The following is a 20,473-nucleotide window of genomic DNA, read 5'->3' on the forward strand; positions in this document are numbered from 1 at the left end:
CCACTAAAAAGGTTAAATGATGAAAAAACATTTTAAAAGGTGTGAAAACGCAGCGAAATATCTGATAATTTGGCAACGCGCGCGGACTTACCCCCATGCTATTTTCACTCTTGTTCTGGGAAAATTAAACCAAAACTTGGTTTCTTCCTATCGCTTTTAATGAAAGTAAACAATTATAAATCTTTCCTCATTTTACATAAATTCTGAAGCGGCAACATTTTAATATCGTTCTTCATTTTCACGACGCCTTCGTGTAAATCAATGGAAAGCAATTCTCCAGTTGCTTCCCTTTCTTCACCGATGATAACTTTGAAAGCGTCACCGCGTTGTGGTCGCACTGGTTCCAAATGATCGGAAATAATATTAACGACTCGATCTTCCTCCGGTAGGAAAATCGAGCACATGGCTCCGGAAATGCTCCGGATTATTCCGGTTTGGCCGACTAGACCCGGATCGTCGTGACTGTCCCTGATCCGGACTTCGATATCGATCGTATGCCAGTCGGTCATTGGGAGCACGTCAAGACCGGCTCCGGGCGTTTGAGGGTTGTAGGGCATGTTGGGGCTGTAACCGGAACTGGGGGTGTTGTAGGGGTTGTTGCTGGCGGGGGATTGGCCGTAGCCTGTGGCGGGGCTCGGAGTCGAAATAGCGCCTGGAAAAAAAAAACAAAAAAAAGTGTAATCCCAACAATTACAAAGTCATCATTTTGTAATAAGAACGTTATTAACCCACATATGGTCAAGCTCGGTTAGTATTGTAAGATTACGTTTCTCCTCCGGAAGTTGTATAACTGTTTTCATCAATTTTTCTAAATTTTTTCAATCATAACACATAATTGCAAATATCTGCATAAATAATGAGGAATGTTTATATTGTAACGGTGTACACTCTGTTTTATTTTTGCAAAAAAGGAAAATTCTGCGAGAATGAGTGAAATGAAGTAAATATTTTACATTCTTTTTTTAACACTATGTATTTTTATTTTACCTCAAGAGTATTAGGACCTATTACACAAAATCACGATTAAAAAAGTTTAAAAAATGCAATTTAATAGGTTTTACATAACCTTGACCATTAAAATTTTAAGGAAAAAAACCCTGGTATAACACAGAAAATGAGCCGCTGAATCCACTGGAACAAACCGCATTGCTCTACGACTTTTAGTTTTTGAGTTATGAATTTTTTTGTTGAATAAAATTTTTCACTATAGAAATTCCTATCTTAATTTTTAGCAAAAAATTTTAAAATGCCAGATCTCGTTGAAAGCTGGTATAATACCGAAAATGAGCCGCTGAATTCACTGGAACAAACCGCATTGCCCTAAGTCTTTTAATTTTTGAGTTATAAATTTTTTGAAAAATAATTCGGCGCATCCACCATTTTTCAAATTAAAATAAAATAAATTACGGCAATACTGTTCAAAAAAGTGGAACTATTTTTATCCATACCTATGCAACATGATCCGGGGAATCGATTGCCATTGAGAAAACTGCCAAGTTCCCAATAGTTTTTTAGTTATGAATTTTTTAAAATTTTACCAATTTTTGCTTTTGTTTGCGATTTGCTCGAATACTATTAGTCGGAGAACAATAATCTTTTTGAAAAAAATAGATAATTTAAAGAGCTTTCCAACGATAATACACTTCATGGGGTTTTCTCTGATAGTTCCGGAGCTATTGCTCGATAAATGTTCTGGGTACCCAAATCGACCAAAATTGCGACAAAAGTTGCAAAAATCAAAAATCTAAAAATCAGAGCAATTATTTTTTTTTCTACTTTTAACAACTCTAGAGGGTTGTTAAAGCATATATAAGTTCAAAAAACTATGATAGAACAAGTTTAAACAAAAATAATTTTTTCAGTTTCTTGATGGTAAGTGAAATTTTAGCAAAAAAAACCAAAATTTTAAATCTCGTGAAAAGTTGGTATAACACAGAAAATGAGCCGCTGAATTCAATGGAACAAACCGCATTGCTCTACGACTTTTAGTTTGTGAGTTATGAATTTTTTTGTTGAATAAAATTTTCCACTATAGAAATTGCCTATCTTAATTTTTAGCAAAAAATTTTAAAATGTCAGATCTCGTTGAAAGCTGGTATAACACAGAAAATGAGCCGCTGAATTCACTGGAACAAACCGCATTGCTCTACGACTTTTAGTTTTTGAGTTATGAATTTTTTTGTTGAATAAAATTTTTCACTATAGAAATTCCTATCTTAATTTTTAGCAAAAAATTTTAAAATGCCAGATCTCGTTGAAAGCTGGTATAATACCGAAAATGAGCCGCTGAATTCACTGGAACAAACCGCATTGCTCTAAGACTTTTAATTTTTGAGTTATAAATTTTTTGAAAAATAATTCGGCCATCCACCATTTTTCAAATTAAAATAAAATAAATTACGGCAATACTCTTCAAAAAAGTGGAACTATTTTTATCCATACCTATGCAAAATGATCCGGGGAATCGATTGGCATCGAGAAAATTGCCAAGTTCCCAATAGTTTTTTAGTTATGATTTTTTTAAAATTCTACCTATTTTGCTTTATTTGTAATTTTCTCGAAAACTATTAGTCGGAGAGCAATGATCTTTTTTGAAAAAGATAGATAATTTAAAGAGCTTTCCAACGATAATAAACTTCATGGGATTATCTTTAATAGTTTCGGAGTTATTGCTCGATAAATGTTCCGGGTACTGGAAATCGACCAAAATCGCGACAAAATTGGAAAAATTAAACATAAAAAAAATCGAACGTGTGGACTTTTTTTAGACTTTTAACAACTCCAGAGGGTTGTAAAGCCATATAAAAGTCCACAAAACTTTGCTAGACTGAGATAAAAAAATGTTTTTTTCATTTCCAAAAAACTTACTTTGATATCCCGGACTAGCTTGATACGGACTATAAGTCGAATCATAAATAGTCCCCGGAGTTTGTGGCGTAAACGGTCCATTCATTTGATATCCCGGAGTGCCCGGATTATATCCTGGCGATGGATACGTATTAGAAACGGTCGGATCCCATTCAGAAGAAGCATTTGGCGTCCTTGAACCATCATGAATTGGCGTCATTGAACCACCATAATGCAGTGGAGTACGAGAACCAGAATCACACATCGGCGTTTTATTTCCGGTATCACGATACAACGGAGTCTGGTTTCCGGTGTACGCAGGCGTCCTGCCATAACTCGAAATACTGCCATCCCTGCTAGGCGTACCTAAAATTAATTAACAATTATTATCAAAACATTCAGCCACAAAAAAAAATCCAAAAAAATTATCAGCAACCAAAGAAGCTTTTGTTGTATGCAGAGTGAGTTTGCTAAAAGTATATTTTGACTGTGTCTCAAAAAGTAGTAATCACGCTGACTATATTTATAATTTATAAACTTGCACATATAAAAACATGATTATCATAATTAATCAAGTTGTAGAGTCAAATAATATTTTTTTACACTAGTTTATCAATTACAAAGAAAAAAAACGCCTACTCTGATTATAAATTCAGATAATCGCAAGGTAAGGGAGATTACGTATGTATGCAAGATTTCAGTACGTTCGGATAAAAATAACTAAATAAATAAAATAAATAAAAATTGATTTCTGTGTGATAATTAATTTTTAAAAAATTTTTTTTTGAAAAATGACCGTACCAACATCAGCAATATGACTCCTATCCACACTGATCGTCTGACACGAAGTGTGCAATTCAATCCTTGCCGTTGACTGTGTCGCATCTTTGACAATCCCGATATTGCCTTTATAAGGCCCTTTGGTGATTTTGATGGTAGTACCGATGATGTCACGATCACGTGACACCCTCCCACGGCCGCCTCCGCCGCCGCCTCCACCCCCACCCCCAGGTCGGGGACTTGCAAATCCACCCATACCGCCGCCACCACTTGAAGGATGCATCGGTGAACTCCTCCTCGGTGACATGTATTCCATTCCGGTTGAAATATCGGCACTTGGAACGCTTTTATTTCCACCGGCTAGTTGTAAATGTTTCGTTTTGCAAACGAAAATACCGCCGTTTTGGAGAAATTCAACGGAATGTAAAAATGCAAAATTTCGATACAGGTGTTTGATTTCGCCGGAAAAGCCGGAATGTGGACCGTCGATGACTTTAACCATGTCTTTGCGATGGAGATTGTTACGGTAGGAGTCTAAGGCGGCTGTGAAACGGTTTAAACGGCGTTTTTGCAACGAGCCGGGACGGCACTCGACCACCTTCCCTAGAAAATAGAAAGACACATTATTCGTGTTTTTCAAGTTTCAATTTCCACTGAATATTCGTAAATTTGTTCATTCTTTGAGCCGCTGTTGCAACTATTTGGCAAAATTCCGTCAAAAAAAAAACATAATACGAAAATGATGTTTGAGCAAAAACACGGTGTTTTGCGATATTTCGGCCAAAAATCATGAAATTAGGTCATAGATTACATCACTTTTGCCTTTTGCTGAGTTCGTCAGTAAAAACTCAATTCCTTAAAATTTCGTCAAAACTACGAGCAAATGAATTAAATTAACGCGGAAAATCACAAAATAATTCAATTTTTACATTTTTCGAAAACAAAAATTTAATTTCGCTGAAATACCAAAAAATACCTACCTAAGCTGGTCAAAAATTATCTTAATTTTACGTTTTAGAATAAACTTTATGTAAAAACGTAATTATTTCACAAAATCTCGTCTAAAATGAGAAAAAAAAACACCAAATCAAACTTTTTTCAAAGATTAAGCACATTTTTTCCACGAATTATACCACCAAAAAATCACTAAATTGAGTGGAAATAGTAAATTAAATTAGTAAAATAATAATTTTTAAGGCATTTTAGCACATCATGTTTCAAATGCGCAATCATTTCGCAAAAAAGCAGAAAAAGCTAATATTACGTCAAAAATGTCGTAATATTTCTATTTTACGGACGTTTTCGTTACTTGGTTAAAAATCACTGACGAATATAGTTTGAAACGTTGATTTATTTAAAAAGTTTGTGTTAAAATATCTGCAAAACACGGTCAGTACGTGGGGCCCTCGTGGCCTAGTGGTATAAGCGCCACTTACGACCAGAGGGGCCGCGGGTTCGAACCCGGATCAGAGCAACAATTTTTCTATGAAAAAAAGTGTAGAAAAGGTAAGTGAAACAACACGTAAGCAAAAATAAGAGATTGAGAGAACACATAGAGACGTATAAACGTAAAGCGGAGCATAAAACTGACAGAAATAAGAAAATAATGCGGCAAAAAGTAAAAGTACGTAAAGGCGCTAAATTGTAAACGTAAGAGCACGTTGTAATAAAGAGAAAATACCTTTTGTTTTGAGAGAAAAAGAGATGAACGTAAAGGTGAAACATAACTTCAAATTTTAGCGTTGAATCCTTAGATGACTTACTTCTTAAATTAGAAAAAAAATAAACGAAAATATTTAATTTATGTCTAAAAATTTTTAGTTAACTGAGTTTATTTAGTAAAGTCCCAAAAAACATTGTTATTAAAAATCATGGTACTGCGAATCCAGTAGGATTTACGCACGTCCACTATTTTTGACTAGAAAATACACAAATTTGGTGATTTTTGGAGAAATTTTGTCTATTTTCGGTCAAGAACGTGCTGAATGTCACAAAAAAAGGTAAAAACAATTTTAAAATTGCAGAATCAACTTATACGCCTGGTATCTTTTGATAGAATCTGGTGAAAAATTAGAGAATTAAATTGAAAAAAAGTGGAAGAAAATGTTTTCTCGAGCTAATTCGCCAATTTTTGACATGAATGTATTTGCGTTTTAGATGAATTAAGGCAATTATAGTTTGTAATGTTGATTTATTTAAAAAGTTTGTGTTAAAATATCTGCAAAAGATGGTCAGTACCTGGGGCCTCGGTGGCCTAGTGGTATAAGCGCCACTTACGACCAGAGGGGTCGCGGGTTCGAACCCGGATCAGAGCAACAATTTTTCTATGAAAAAAAGTGTAGAAAAGGTAAGTGAAACAACACGTAAGCAAAAATAAAAGAATGAGAGAACACATAGACGTATAAACGTAAAACGGAGCATAAAACTGAGAAAAATAAAAAAATAATGCGGAAAAAGGAAAAGTACGTAAAGGCGCTAAAATTGTAAACGTAAGAGCACATCCTAATAAAGGGAAAATACCTTTTGTTTTGAGAGAAAAAGAGATGAACGTAAAGGTGAAACATAACTTCAAACTTTAGCGTTGAATCCTTAGATGACTTACTTCTCAAATTATAAAAAAATTAAACGAAAATATTTAATTTATCTCTAAATTTTTTTAGTTAACTGTTAATATTTTAATATTTAATATTAATATTTAAATTTAATATTTTTTCCTATAAATTTAGGCATATCTATACTTTGTAAAAAATGTTTTAAGAAAAAATGCCAGAACTTACCGTGCATATTGAGAACATGAAAATTCTCCCTCTCCAACCTGACGATCACTCCCACCGTCTCCGCGTCCAAATTGACCAAATCCCCCCATTCAAATTTCCCCAACGAATCCACTCCACTCGCCATATCCGTACAAAGTTGCAAATCCTTTGGTAAAATCTCCATTTCGTGCATCGTCAAATCAGAAATCAAAACAACCCGATTATTCTCAACTCTGACAACCAATCCCGTATCACCCTCGTACCGACCTATAAACCATCCCTTACCACCAACCTTACAAAACAAACAAATAGTCACATACCAGCCAAAACCTTAACATGGTCCCCCATTTTAAAATACTTCTTCAACTCAGACGCATGAAAAAAAAGCGGTTCCTTCAAATCCTCATGCTTCGGCATAATCGTGATCATTGTTCCATCGATACTAATAATTTTCCCTTGAAGATTAATCAATTCACCCTCGCACACTTCAACATTATCGCCAGCGCTGAACGAATGCGTGACGGCTTTGTCCTCCTTCTCGGTCGGTAATTCCAAGTCTATACCTTCGGGTTGTTCTTCGAAACGTTCCAATTCGGCTAGTGTTGGTTTAACACCGTCGATTATGACAGCACTGAGAGTGAAATTCTTGTAGAGGAAGCCTTTACGCGAGTAGCGGTTTCCTTCGAAAATGAGAAAATCACCGTCGGAGGTCACTTCACCTCCTATGGAACGGATGGCTTCCGGATCGAAGGGTTTGCTAGGTGGGCGACGCTTCTTTTTGCGCTTTTCCGCCTCCGATTCGGATTGAGTGGTGCGGAGAGCACCTCGAAGACGAGTATAATCGATTCGAGGCAGGAGTTTGAGGTGGACTTGGTTCTGGGCCATGTCGAAGTAGTCGACTTGGGCGATGTCGTCTTTGTAGAGACCGCGCTTCAAACGCACCCATTGCTTTGATTTTAATCCTAAAATTTAATATTATCCTTATACATTGTTCGTATTAAAAATTGTTTTTTTGGAAGTATATTTTCAGGCCCCACGTTGGGCGCCACATGATGGAACAGACCTAAACTGTTTTTTAACACGGAAATCGCCAAGGTCTAAATTTTGGTGAAAAAAAAAAAATGTGCAGCTTATATCCAAGCCCATAAACTTTGCTAATTTCTGATTTTAAGGTCAGTAAATTAGTTCACTCCCAATTGTTAATTTTCATTTTCCATCAGGGTGCCGGTTTTTTACAATATGATTCCTTAAAACTTTTCTGATTTTATAAATTTTTGACGTATTTTGTACTAGTTCCAACAGTTTCACCGTAATCGGCGTTTGGTTTATATATCTTTTTACGCCTTAAAACTTGCATAATGTTATAAATTTTTAACAGCGACTTCAATCGGACTTTTAGCGCCAATTCTAATAATTTCCACGTAATCGGCGTTAAGAATTATTAAACCAAAATATTTAATTTATCTCTAAAAATGTTTAGTTAACTATGTTTGTTTAGTAAAGTCCCGAAAAACATTGTTAATAAAATCATAGCCACTGCGAATCCAATAGGATTTGCGCACGTGCACTATTTTTAACTAGAAAATACACAAATTTAGTGATTTTTGAAGAAATTATGTCCATTTTCGGTCAAAAACGTGCAGAAAGTCACAAAAAAAGTAAAAACAATTTTTGAATTGTAGAATCAACTTATACGCCCGGTATCTTTTGACGAAATCTGGTGAAAAATTAAAGAATTAAATTGAAAAAAAGTGGAAGAAAATGTTTTCTCGAGCTAATTCGCCGACTTTTGAACTGAATGTATTTGCGTTTTAGGTGAATTATTGCAATTATATAGTTTGTAATGTTGATTTATTTAAAAAGTTTGTGTTAAAATATCTGCAAAACACGGTCAGTACGTGGGGCCCTGGTGGCTCAGTGGTATAAGCGCCACTTACGACCAGAGGGGTCGCGGGTTCGAACCCGGATCAGGGTAACAATTTTTCTATGAAAAAAAGTGTAGAAAAGGTAAGGAAACAACACGTAAGCAAAATAAGAGATTGAGAGAACACATAGACGGATAAACGAAAAACGGAGCATAAAACTGACAGAAATAAGAAAATAATGCGGCAAAAGGTTTTAAGTACGTAAAGGCGCTAAATTGTAAACGTACGAGCACATTGTAATAAATGTAGAAAATACTTTTTGTCTTGAGAGAAAAAGAGATGAACGTAAAGGTGAAACATAACTTCAAATTTTAGCGTTGAATCCTTAGATGACTTACTTCTTAAATTAGAAAAAAAATAAACGAAAATATTTAATTTATCTCTAAAATTTTTTAGTTAAATGAGTTTGTTTAGCAAAGTCCCGAAAAACACTGTTAATAAAAATCATGGCCACTGCGAATCCGGTAGGATTTGCACACGTCCAATATTTTTGACTAGAAAATACACAAGTTTGGTAATTTTTGAAAAAATTATGTTCATTTTCGGTCAAAAACGTGCTGAAAGTCACAAAAAAAGATAAAAACAATTTTAAAATTGTAGAATCAACTTATACGCCGGGTATCTTTTGACGGAATCTGGTGAAAAATTAGAGAATTAAATTGAAAAAAAGTGGAAGAAAATGTTTTCTCGAGCTAATTCGCCGACTTTTGAACTGAATGTATTTGCGTTTTAGGTGAATTATTGCAATTATATAGTTTGTAATGTTGATTTATCTAAAAAGTTTGTGTTAAAATATCTGCAAAACACGGTCAGTACATGGGGCCCTGGTGGCTCAGTGGTATAAGCGCCACTTACGACCAGAGGGGTCGCGGGTTCGAACCCGGATCAGAGCAACAATTTTTCTATGAAAAAAAGTGTATAAAAGGTAAGGAAACAACACGTAAGCAAAAATAAGAGATTAAGAGAACACATAGACGTATAAACGTAAAGCGGAGCATAAAACTGAAAGAAATAAGAAAATAATGCGGCAAAAGGTAAAAGTACGTAAAGGCACTAAATTGTAAACGTAAGAGCACATTGTAATAAAGGGAAAATATCTTTTGTTTTGAGAGAAAAAAAGATGAACGTAAAGGTGAAACATAACTTCAAACTTTAGCTTTGAATCCTAAGATAACTATTTCTTGAATTATAAAAAAAATGAAACGAAAATATTTAATTTATTTCGAAAATTTTTTACTTAACTGAGTTTGTTTAGTATTTGCGCACGTCCACTATTTTTGGAGAAATTATGGCCATTTAATAGATGGATTGTCCCATAAATCAAAAACCGACCAACTTCATTTATTAAAATTATTATGAATTTTTAGGGTGATAATCATTTCAAAACTTTTAAAACAACAAAAAAATAATTTATTTTATTTTAAAGATCGAAGCGGGAAGTTTCTTAAGTTCTAGAATTGGTTGAAAAACCTACCAGTCTGTTCCTTAACCACTCGTAAAACATCGGTCATTTCTTTAATCGGCACCATTTGTTGTTTCCAAATCCCCATCCGCAAATTGCCCACATTTTCGATAGCGGCTTTGACATGGGGTTGTTTATAAGCCTCGATGTAGATGTAACCTTTGACACCTTCTGGTGCCACAACCGATTTGATTTGAAGAGGTTCACTCGTATTTTGATACGCTAAATATTTGCGCATTAAAAGCAAAGCTGTCGCTTTCTCTTCACCAATGCGACATTTAACCATCCACAAATTCGGATCCCTTCCAAAAAAATTAAAAAAAAAAATGTTACGATTATTAGAAACTTACTTAACGCCAGGCAATAACGTCTGTTGGGTGATCTCATCTGACATTTCCTCACCCCCATCTCCGAAGTGCTTAGCAGCCGCACTATCATCGGCATATTTCTTCCTCAAATATTCTTCAATTTCGTGTTCTTTTTGTGCGCTAGAGAATTATCAAGTAATTATTAGTACGAAAAGTTTTGGGTAAAATTACTCCCAGAGGTTCGTTCCTCGTCGTCTTCCTTCGATTTCACGGGCCGTGGGTCCGAATTCGTCAACTTCGTTCGGTACGATACCGATTTCTTGCGCTCCTTCTTCCCATTCATCTTCATCTTCGACTTCGTCATCTACTTCCGCTTCGTCAATAATAAAACCGCCGTATCTGTCCTTCTTCTTCTTTTTTTTGGCACGACCTGAATCGCTTTCGTCTTCTTCGCTGTCGTATTCGTCGAGAGAATCGCCTTCTGGCTCTTGTTCTTCTTCCACTTCTTCCGGTTCGGAGGCTTCGCGAGCCTCAGAACTGCAAGAATGGTTAAAATCAAACAATTATTTTTATTGAAATTAATAGGAAAAATAGAAAAACAAGATAATTTTGAAAGTTGGAAGACTTAAAATAAACTAATCAGAAAGAAAAAACGAGACAAAAAAAACAATAAATAATAATGTCATTGTCAACCCGATTTTTTAAAATTATTTTCGATGATACTTCTCTGAATAATAAAGTTTTGTAGGTTTTATATTACAAGTTATGGTTTAACCAGCATTTTAAACCAAATTTTTTAACGAAATGTCGAGAAATTATTGCGTTTTTGGCAAAAAAAAAAACGTCGTGACAAAATGACAAAAAACGTATAGGCTGATTAATAAAAAAACATGCAATTGTAGACTTCAACCTTAGTGACCAAATTTATTCAAAATTATGACTTAAAAATGCCTTGATTACCGTTTTGTAGATTGAAGAACTGTCAAAATTCTTTCAAAAATAATAAAAAAGCAAACACAAACTTTATTATGTTTTTATAAAAATTGTAGCATAGATTGGTCTTTTATGAACGTTGGATAATATTTGTAAGTTTCTCATCGTGATTTTTAACGATTTATTTTGATAAGATTTTTAAAAAACTGCTAAATATCATTTTCCACATAATTTCTTCTGATTTTTCCACTCGTTTTAATAACATCACACAAACGAACCCAATCTTTTATTTCAAAATTTCTTTTAAACACTCAGCAAAGACAAAATTTACAAGTTTTTTTTAATAATTCGATACTTTATCGGCACATTTTGACGAAATTTCAACCAACAATTCCTACCATGGTTAAAAAAATGTTCGAACACTGAAAAAACGCTCAAAAATTGCAGAAACTAGACTATTTTCCACACGATTTTGTCATTTTTCGAGTATTTTTTATCAAATTTTGTAACATAATTAAAAAACGTGCTAAAAAATTCAAGATTTTTCTTCAAAATTTCTTCAAAATAATTTAATACTTTACGTTTTTTTCTTTTTTTTTAATAAATTTCAAGCAACAATTCTTATTATAGCTGAAAAATATGTTCGAATATTGAAATAATTATAATATATTTTTCACATAATTTAGTCATCTTACGAGTTATTTTTGACAAAATGTGGCAAAATAATTGCGTGGTTTTTTTTGGTCGAAAAGAAAAAAGCAGAAATAGTATTCCCGACACAATTTTTTATTTTTATGGCCCGGTTTAACCAAAGCACTCAAAAAACTTTAATCTTTGCTTCAAATTTTCTCAGAGCACTCAAAAATTACAACATTTTTAAATTAATTGAATGTTTTATAGGCTTTTTAATGACATTTCCAAAATTAATTGCTATTACAAATTTTAGAAATAACACCAATTTCTGTATAGTACATAATTTTGGCTCATTTTTGACAATATTTTAAAAAATGATTGTTTCTGGCAATAAAACGTACTGAAACACTCGAAAAATATAACTTTCCAGCTAATAATTTGAGAGTTTTCATGAAATCTGTTAAAAGAAAACGACCAAGAAAGTGGTTAAACGCTCAAAAAAAGTAATAACAAAATTTTTGTCATAATTAAAAAAATATCGGTTTGTTTAAAACATGATTTTGCAAAAATAGTGCGCTTCTGCTGAAAAACATATTAAAATGCTTTTTTAAAAAAACACAATATCATTTTAATTGCTCTTTGTAAAAAAAAAGTGCATTAACGTTCGACAAAGTTTTTTTTAACCAAGTTAAAAGACAAAATAACACCATTTTCGAACAAATTGATGCTTTATTGGCTTTTTTGACCAAATTTTCTATTACAACTAAACATCAAACACTCAAAAGAGACAAAAATTATATAATTTTGATAAAGACAATGTTCGAAAAATAAATTATAACACCATTTTCTTCAAATTTTGGCTTAAGACCTTCTATAATTTAATTGACAATAAAACTAAATCGGTTTATAGAAGCTCCATTAATTTAATCCCCAATTAAATGCGTGATTAACTGATCACGTGACCAAGTTGAGCCAATTTGATTGGTCCATTCGCGTTGTTAACTTTTAACAACGAATTAAATTTAAATTTAAATTCAATTAGCAAAGCTTTCTATTAATAAAACATCCCAATCAAAACGAATTCACGTAATTTCATTTTGTTATCCAACATTTCACATAATTGTACTCCAACGTGAAAAAACAACGTTTTTAAGAGCATTTCTTGCATTGACTGAACTCTTCAAACCAAACCAAATCATGAAGCTACATCATCAAGTCACCTTAGGTCCCCTTAACCCCAAAAACATCTCACAAAAACAGAGACACAACTCAATCCCCATCCTCGTGTAAAACAGCCCGAGCCCCAAAATAACGACCTGAAAACCTTCCACCATATGGAACATACCCAGAACGTGCCGAACGGCTCCCAGATTTGGACCGGGACCGCGACCTGGACCTGGAGCGACTCGGCGACCTTGACCTGCTCCCGCGGGAACTCCTCGACCGCACCGAGCCCGCCTCCGACGCGTTATCAGAGAAATTGCTTCCCTCAGAGTCCGACATTCTCACTTTTGCAAAAACAGCCAAAAATTCACAAATTCACTCAAGTGACGCCATTTTGATCTGATTGATGATGGCGCATGGGACGCGCTACCAACCCCAGATTCAAACTTTTAATCAATTAATCCCACGATTTAAACACTTCGTAGAGCGAGTCTAGCAATTAAGCATTGAAAATTTTACACGAAATAGCAGTTAAAAGTGTATAAATAATTGTTCAAGTAACGTTAAAATGCGCAGCAGTCACTTGGTGGGGAACAAAACTCCCTAAATTTTTCTTGTTTGTTGGTCGGATGTCAGTTACAAATCAAAATAATGGAAGAATTTCCGAAATTAGTGAATTCGCACGATGATTCCGTCATTACAATCAACAATTCATCCGTACGTTTAGAATCACGTAAACCAATCGATGCCTCACGGTTTTTTTCAGTTCTCAATCGGGCGAAGCCTCAGCTGTGATCACATCATTGAGTCCCTCGGTGTTTCCCGATTTCACTGCTTCATTAAGAAGAACGGCGACCGGTGGACGCTCTTCGACCGGGTAAGCGCCCCATCGCCCCCTTGCCCAGTTACCGTTTGCCTACTCTAGAGCACGAATGGAACAATCGTCAACTCCACACTGTACAAATTCAACCAAAGCACCGAACTGAAGGACGGGGACGTGATCAAGTTAGGACCCGACAATTTAGACTTCGTCTTCACTTGTTTTAACCCGCCCAAAAGTAGTGAATCTCACGCCACGCCTTTAAACGAGCAAGATTTCAACGCAATTGAGCGAGAGTTGGAGGTGATAGACGAGGCGCTTTTGCAGGAGTTGGAGGAGCCCTTTGCTGCCGAGGGCGCGCCTCCGGAGGCCAAGCCCCAGCCGGAGCCCAACTCGGAGGATGTAGACACAGAGCTCACTTGTAGCATCTGCTCCGAGCTGTTCATCAAGGCTGTTACACTGAACTGTTCGCACACGTTTTGCAAGTTTTGCATCGATAGGTGGATGAAGAACAAGTCGAATTGTCCCATTTGCCGCAAATCTATCACAAATATCGCGCCGACTCTAGTCCTTGATAATTTTATCGAGAAGTTTATTAAAACGCAAAGTGATGACGTGAAAGAGACGCGGAAAAATCTAATCCAGCAGAGGGAGGAGATGGTTGTTAATATGGCGAGTAGTTCGACTAGGTCTCCAGAGGTGGTGGACGTGGAGCCAGGGCGTGTGATTGAGATTTATTCCGATGATGAGGATTATCTGGATGTGGAAGATGAGGATAGCGATTACAATTATTTAAGTGATGACCATGACTATGATGTGTATGATTGTTACCCGGATAGGCCCAGGGGGAGGTATTATGGGGGCTATGGGAGGTGCTTTATTTGCAACCAGGCCGGGCATTGGGCCAACAGTTGCCCCTTCAAGAGGCTATGAAATGTGTAATTTTGGTAGTTGTCTAATTAAATCATAAAATGTTTGTTTTTTTTCTATTATCTTGCTAAATACAATTATGTTTTTTTGTATTTTTTTGTTTAATCCCAGCTGTGCACTCTAGATCGATGTTTCAGTAACCTCGGCGCCCTCTAGTGAACGATTTTGTAATTTGGTTTAAGTATCTATTGGCTGTTTCAAAACTATAAAAACGCCAATATCGCATTTTCTCTTAAATTAGTTTTAAAAAAATAATAGTTATTGTAATTTATAGTTTCCAGGGGCGGATCCAGAAATTAATTTTGGGGGGAGGGGGCTTCCAAAAATTTTTTACAATGGTGACGCTATTTATTTGTACAAAATTTTACAATGCAAATTTATATTTTTTACATAAAACACGCTATATTTTGTGCAAAAATAATGTAATAGATAATTTCGAGCTTTTCCTTCCAATAAGAAAAAAAGGTCAAAATAATTATCAACATTAACGTAATTTTAGCTAAATTATTCTGATAGAAAAAAATGTTGAATTCATTGATTACTCGGTCTGCGTTTGCTCCCATTGAATGAAACATGAAATTAAATTATATTACGAGTGGAAGTGGAGATGAACTTAGGGAGAGATATTTCAAATGTCACGTCTGATCGATAATAAATTAAAGCAATTAAACGTATTAATTATTAGGGAAAGATTTTCGAAATGATGACGTCAAAAAAAAGGTTTAAACCGCATCAAAGATTTATGCAATGTCGCATGCAGCAGTAGTTGATCTAGAGCGCGATGACCGACATCGTCATCCCGTGACGTCATAAGTACACTCGGAACAAATTGACAATTGTTTATTCATATTTTCCCAGCGCACGGAAAGCAGTGGTGGAGGAACAATGGCAAGAGGTGCCAAAGGTCATCTAGTGTGCATATTACGAAAGATTTGCCCCACATTTTAAGATACACTGTGATTCAAAAAAAGTTGAACTATCGATTGTGCTTATGGACGATCTTTTCGAATCACTCTGTAGAATTTTTTCAATTTTTTTTGGCTTTAAATAAAAAATACCTCACTGTATATGTGTAAACAAAGCTTTAATCGAATATGAAGCAATAAATAATATCAGATTCGATTGATTTTTTAATTTTTAGACATTTTATTAGTAATTATTACAAGATATGGCTCAAAAATGGACGAATTTTTTGTGCGATTGAAAAAAAAATTAACAAAAAAATAGTTTTTACCTCTAAAATTTGTTTCCACACTTAAAAAAAATGCTTGGCCTACTTGTATTATTTGATAAAATTTTACAAACTAATTGCGTTTTGGTCGAAGAACTCGAATGAGACAAGAAATAATGTGGTTAGTTGATTACTGTCTTAATTTGGTGATTTTTCGGCCTGTTTTAGCCAAACCTCAAACAAAAACTGATGAGAATTTAGTTTAACCGAAGATTTCTGTTCAAAAATAACATAGTTTTTACTTAAAAAATGTATATTAACACCGTAAAAAGGCGAGATTTAAAAAAAACAATGATCTGTCTTTCTTCTGACCAAAAAAAGGGTTAAAATAGTTGCTTCAATTTTGTGTTTTTTTGGCTCTTGAGCTAAAAAAGTACAAGCCAAGTTATTAAAAAAAAAACAAAAGGTTTACTTAAAAAACGAATGAAACGCTTCAAAAAAGAGAAAATGTGTAAAAAGGTGTAAAATACACAAAAGGCGTTTGAAAAAGACACGTAATAATGTAATTATTGTCTTCATTTACTGACTGTTTAGTCAGTTCTAGTAAAATTTCAAGGAAAGACTAAGAATTTAATTTAAAAACATCATTTTTGTTGGAGTATTTGTATTTTTTTTGGTTATTTTTTTCTATTTTTTTATTTTCCGGCCTGTTTTAGTTTAATTAATTTTAATTAAAGAGGCAAAAATAGCATCAATTTAGTGTGTTTTCAGCAAAGTTTAGTGATAAATTAGTGATAAAAAACCTTGTGTTTACTTCAAAAAAATTAGGTTTTCTTTAAAAATACACAGCATGTTCTTATAACCAAATTGAATTTTTTGTTTTTTATTAAAACTCAAAAACTGTTCGTCGCACTTTTGCTGGAATTGCCTGTATATTTTACTTTAATTTTGGTACGCAGTTGGTGTAATTATTACGGTTAGAAAAACAGAAAAAACTTTAAGGAAACAATGAATAATTCTTTTATTTGTGCGCGCTAGATAAGAATATTTCAGTTCCCAAAAAAAAAAAAGAAAAAAAAACTCCCACGGCACTGGTCTCGAACCGCGGAAGTAATTGTTCTTTTCTTTAGCATAAGAGTGATTACAACAGAATAGCTAATTAAATGGGTCGACGTGATAGATTTATTTTCGTTTCAATATGAAAATTCCCCGATTTCCATATTTTCTGATAACAGAAATTCAGTGCCGTATGCAACCATCCGTGCACGTGTGCATTCCAGTGATGGATCTTAGCTCGTGACTGCAATTTTCCGTCTGGACACCTCGGCAAAAAGGTGCAAATAGGAAAAAGCGAGCGATAAAGTTGTATTACACAGGCACATAAATTTCCATAACATCGATCTTATCGCCGAATTTCTTCCCGTAATGTACCGGGTGACGTCACATGACGTAAAAGCCGAGCGAGATCTAGATGTGAATCAACGTACTAAAATCTAGTAGCCTGTAGAATATTATTTGGTGACGAGCTGACACCAAAATACGGTGAAAAATGTCCGCGAAATCGTCGAACGTTGAAAAATTAGTGCGTGTCGGTTATTACGAACTCGAAAAAACCATCGGAAAGGGTAATTTCGCCGTTGTCAAGCTGGCCACACACATTGTCACCAGAACCAAGGTAAATATTCGCACATCAACACACCAAATGTCAGAATTGTTTCGTTTGTTCCGAGGGGCTCTTTTGTCTTAAAAAACCGTCCCCCGGCCTGGGTCAGGTCAACGTTCCACCCTGTAGTTGCCTTAATTGAAACAATGTGATACCGCGCGGCGACGTCAGATATTTTCGAGATGTTAATTCGCAATGTAAATATTTGGAGGTTATGTCGTTGGTGTTGTCTTATCGAATTTCAAGGACGGATTGATTTTTCTGCGGCCTGATTGTTTTCGTCGAGTTTGTTGACCTCTGGTCTCCCTTTTGCACCCTTTTGACACGGGGGCATTGACACCGATTTGACAACAAACGGCTGTCAAACGATGACGTCACGGCGCACCAAAATCAGCTTATCTGATTTTGGAAACGGGGCAAAAAGTATTTTTTGGCGGACGCCACTGGATTACGATCGCGATAACGATCTGTCTGTCATTGATTTATTGCTCTCACTACTGACTGACACTGATTTGAGGCGACAGGGGCGGAACGTCACTCATAAATCAGGGCTTGGGTCATTATTGCATTAATTTGGACGAAAAACCGTATCTGGGTCAAGGACGGTTTTAAAGCCAATGCTTGAGGCACAAGTTAAATGGGTCAAGGTCACGTTGTGTGACATTTCTGAGGTGATAAAATGTTGTGACTTTGGAAAAGCGAGTTCATTGTTCTAGGTCAGTTTTTAGGGTTAAGATGTATGGAATTATTTTGTATTTTACAAGGTTTTCGGCTGAAACACGCCGACTTGGTTTTTTATTTCAGTTGTTTACAAATAATTATTGTGAGTCAAGTTATCTGTGATATGTCATAAGTGACATATCTGTCAAATTGAAGACAAAAAAATAAAAAAATGTACATTTGCCTACTAAGTAATAAATTAGGAAAAATCCTTAATTGATCGAAATATTTGACATTGCGTAGTCGACTTGATCTTCAGGCATTGAAAGAGCACCACAGGGTAATTCAAAAGTGTAAGACCAGCTTTCGAATGGCAATAAAAAACGTTGACTTAATCATAATTAAAATTAATTCGTTTTTTTTCCTAAGAAACACATTTTTTTTTATATTTTTATTTTTATTTCTTATCAACCATATTACTTGTTGTTTTTTGTTGTAAGGTCTGCTGTTTCTTCTAAATAAATTAAAAAAATACATGATTTGAAGTTGCAAAAAGTTAATCCAAAATACTAACATTTGAAGAGCTTTTTTGTGAAAAAAGACTCAATCAATTTTTTGTTTTAGAAGCTTTTGACTTAGTATTTGAAAAGGCATTAGTTTTTTATCACTATTCAAGACATGGTTCAAAACTTTTGAATCACCCTGTATTTGTCACAGATTGATTCAAAAATGACGGCCAAACTTTCGTATGGTGATAAAAGACGTTTAGTTAAGCTCACAAACGAAGTCAGATTTTTTTCAAGTAACTTAATTTTGACAAATTTTTTAATTTGTTTTCCTTAGCAACGATGTAGATCTTTGCTTTTTTGTTTTCTATGAAGTGTTTTAATTGTTTTGTACATCATAAGATATTGATTTTTTTCAACAGGTGTTTGTTTAATGTTTTCGCTAACTAAAGTGGAAAATTTATGATCAAGAACACCAAAAACTACACTAAAAAATTTAATTTTGAAGAGCTATATCTCGTGAAAATAGGCTCAAACAATTTTTTGTCATAGGAACTTTTAATTCAGTTCGATGTCCTTTATCAGCACCCGAGAGATTGTACAGTGTTTTTGAATCACCCTGTAAAGTTCTTGTAGTTTAGTCTTTTTCGTTGTAGTATAATTATTTACTAATTCGGGTTTAAATCTGCTTTTCGATTTAGTTATCTTGGTTTTTCATAATTTTTAATAATGTTTTTTTGCGTGGAAACTTTTGTATTGGTTGGAATCGGAAGATATCAACTGGAATTTTTGGCGCCCAACGTGGGGCCGGCTAGATATTCAATTTACCGAAGTCTAGTGAGTTTAATATTATTTGATAGTATTTTATAGTGATTAGTTGACTAATTTTAAGACGCAACTTTTTTTGGAATTGTAATTAATTTGTCTTTTAAGATATATACTTTTTTCATTTTCGTGTTTTTTCTCTTGATTCTATTTCTCTGTCTCGAAATCTGCTTCCTGACTTATTTTTTTCTTGATATAGTAGTTATTGCTAATCTTTTAATAAGTATAAAATATAATTTGAATCCTATCCTCCTATTCAACGAAATTTCTGATCAGAGTAACTCGTGATTCTGAAATGAAATTACCACCATTGGGGTAACTCAAGTTACCTTCATTCCCGTTATTTTGAAGATTCTAAGGTTTGCACTTTACATCAGTTGAGTAACTCCAACCGATAACCTAATTATCTAGGTTTTACTTTGAAATTCCACATTTTGATTGGAAACTTGACCTAGGTCGAGTATAAGGTTGTCTTCCAACGTTTCATCATTGAGTCAACCGTCGAACAATTAATTCATCAAATGTGGTCCATTTCTCGCCTCTTATCTCATCTCCACGTCACAACACAACGTTATCTTAATCTTAACCGCAAATCGTAAAAAAACCACTCGCTACGCCACTGGCGGTCATGGGCATTTCCTCATGATTACAGGACCGGCAATTTAATTAACCGGATCGATTTTCGCGTGGAATCGACCCAGGTATCAATCGACAAATTAAAACGTCGTTTGTTATTGCAATATATCTCGGCCATCAAAGCGCTTTCCGAGATCAAAGACAACCGACGAGTGACAAACCGACACCCAAACAAATTTTATTTTTATTGATCGGCAACCGGGGATCGAAAAAGGAACCGGTACCGAACCGGTTATATCATTATATTACAGTGATAACGAACCGATTTTTTATCTCGTGTAAATATTATTGCATTAGTGATAATGGTGGGGTTCAAGGACATTGGGGATTTTTCCCAATTCGGAGCAACCAGCGTGTGAAATTCACACAATGGGAGTTACTTTTGTTTAACAGTTTTCTATTTTTTTTCGATAGTAACTTTTTTTACAATAAATTTTACAGTTGGTCTAAACTT

At 34.6% G+C, this 20,473-nt stretch overlaps 3 protein-coding genes across 3 annotated transcripts in view; 2 read left to right on the forward strand and 1 right to left on the reverse strand.

Annotated features, from left to right (window-relative positions):
- Nucleotides 1-136: 136 nt before the first annotated feature.
- Spt5 lies at nt 137-13,147 on the reverse strand. Its single transcript, XM_008196531.3, has 9 exons — nt 12,990-13,147; nt 10,310-10,615; nt 10,121-10,258; nt 9,783-10,072; nt 6,704-7,345; nt 6,405-6,650; nt 3,649-4,230; nt 2,869-3,213; nt 137-652 (listed from the first exon to the last, which is right to left on the reverse strand). Exons 1-9 carry the CDS (start codon nt 13,145-13,147, stop codon nt 174-176), a joined length of 3,186 nt encoding a protein of 1,061 aa, XP_008194753.1. The 3' UTR covers nt 137-173.
- A 243-nt stretch (nt 13,148-13,390) lies between these two features.
- LOC103313396 (E3 ubiquitin-protein ligase rnf8-B) lies at nt 13,391-14,650 on the forward strand. The gene is made up of 3 exons (XM_008196532.3): nt 13,391-13,525; nt 13,575-13,685; nt 13,734-14,650. Exons 1-3 carry the CDS (start codon nt 13,460-13,462, stop codon nt 14,559-14,561), a joined length of 1,005 nt encoding a protein of 334 aa, XP_008194754.2. The 5' UTR covers nt 13,391-13,459; the 3' UTR covers nt 14,562-14,650.
- A 2,531-nt stretch (nt 14,651-17,181) lies between these two features.
- The window catches only part of Sik3 (Salt-inducible kinase 3), a 54,003-nt gene continuing 50,711 nt past the window's right edge, over nt 17,182-20,473 (forward strand). The window contains exon 1 of the mRNA XM_064358587.1: nt 17,182-17,404. Coding sequence (XP_064214657.1) covers nt 17,279-17,404 — 126 coding nt within the window. The 5' untranslated portion in view covers nt 17,182-17,278. The remainder of the gene's footprint in view (nt 17,405-20,473) is intronic.

This window comes from Tribolium castaneum, chromosome 8 (genome assembly GCF_031307605.1).
Source record: "Tribolium castaneum strain GA2 chromosome 8, icTriCast1.1, whole genome shotgun sequence".
NCBI classification, from domain to species: domain Eukaryota; kingdom Metazoa; phylum Arthropoda; class Insecta; order Coleoptera; family Tenebrionidae; genus Tribolium; species Tribolium castaneum.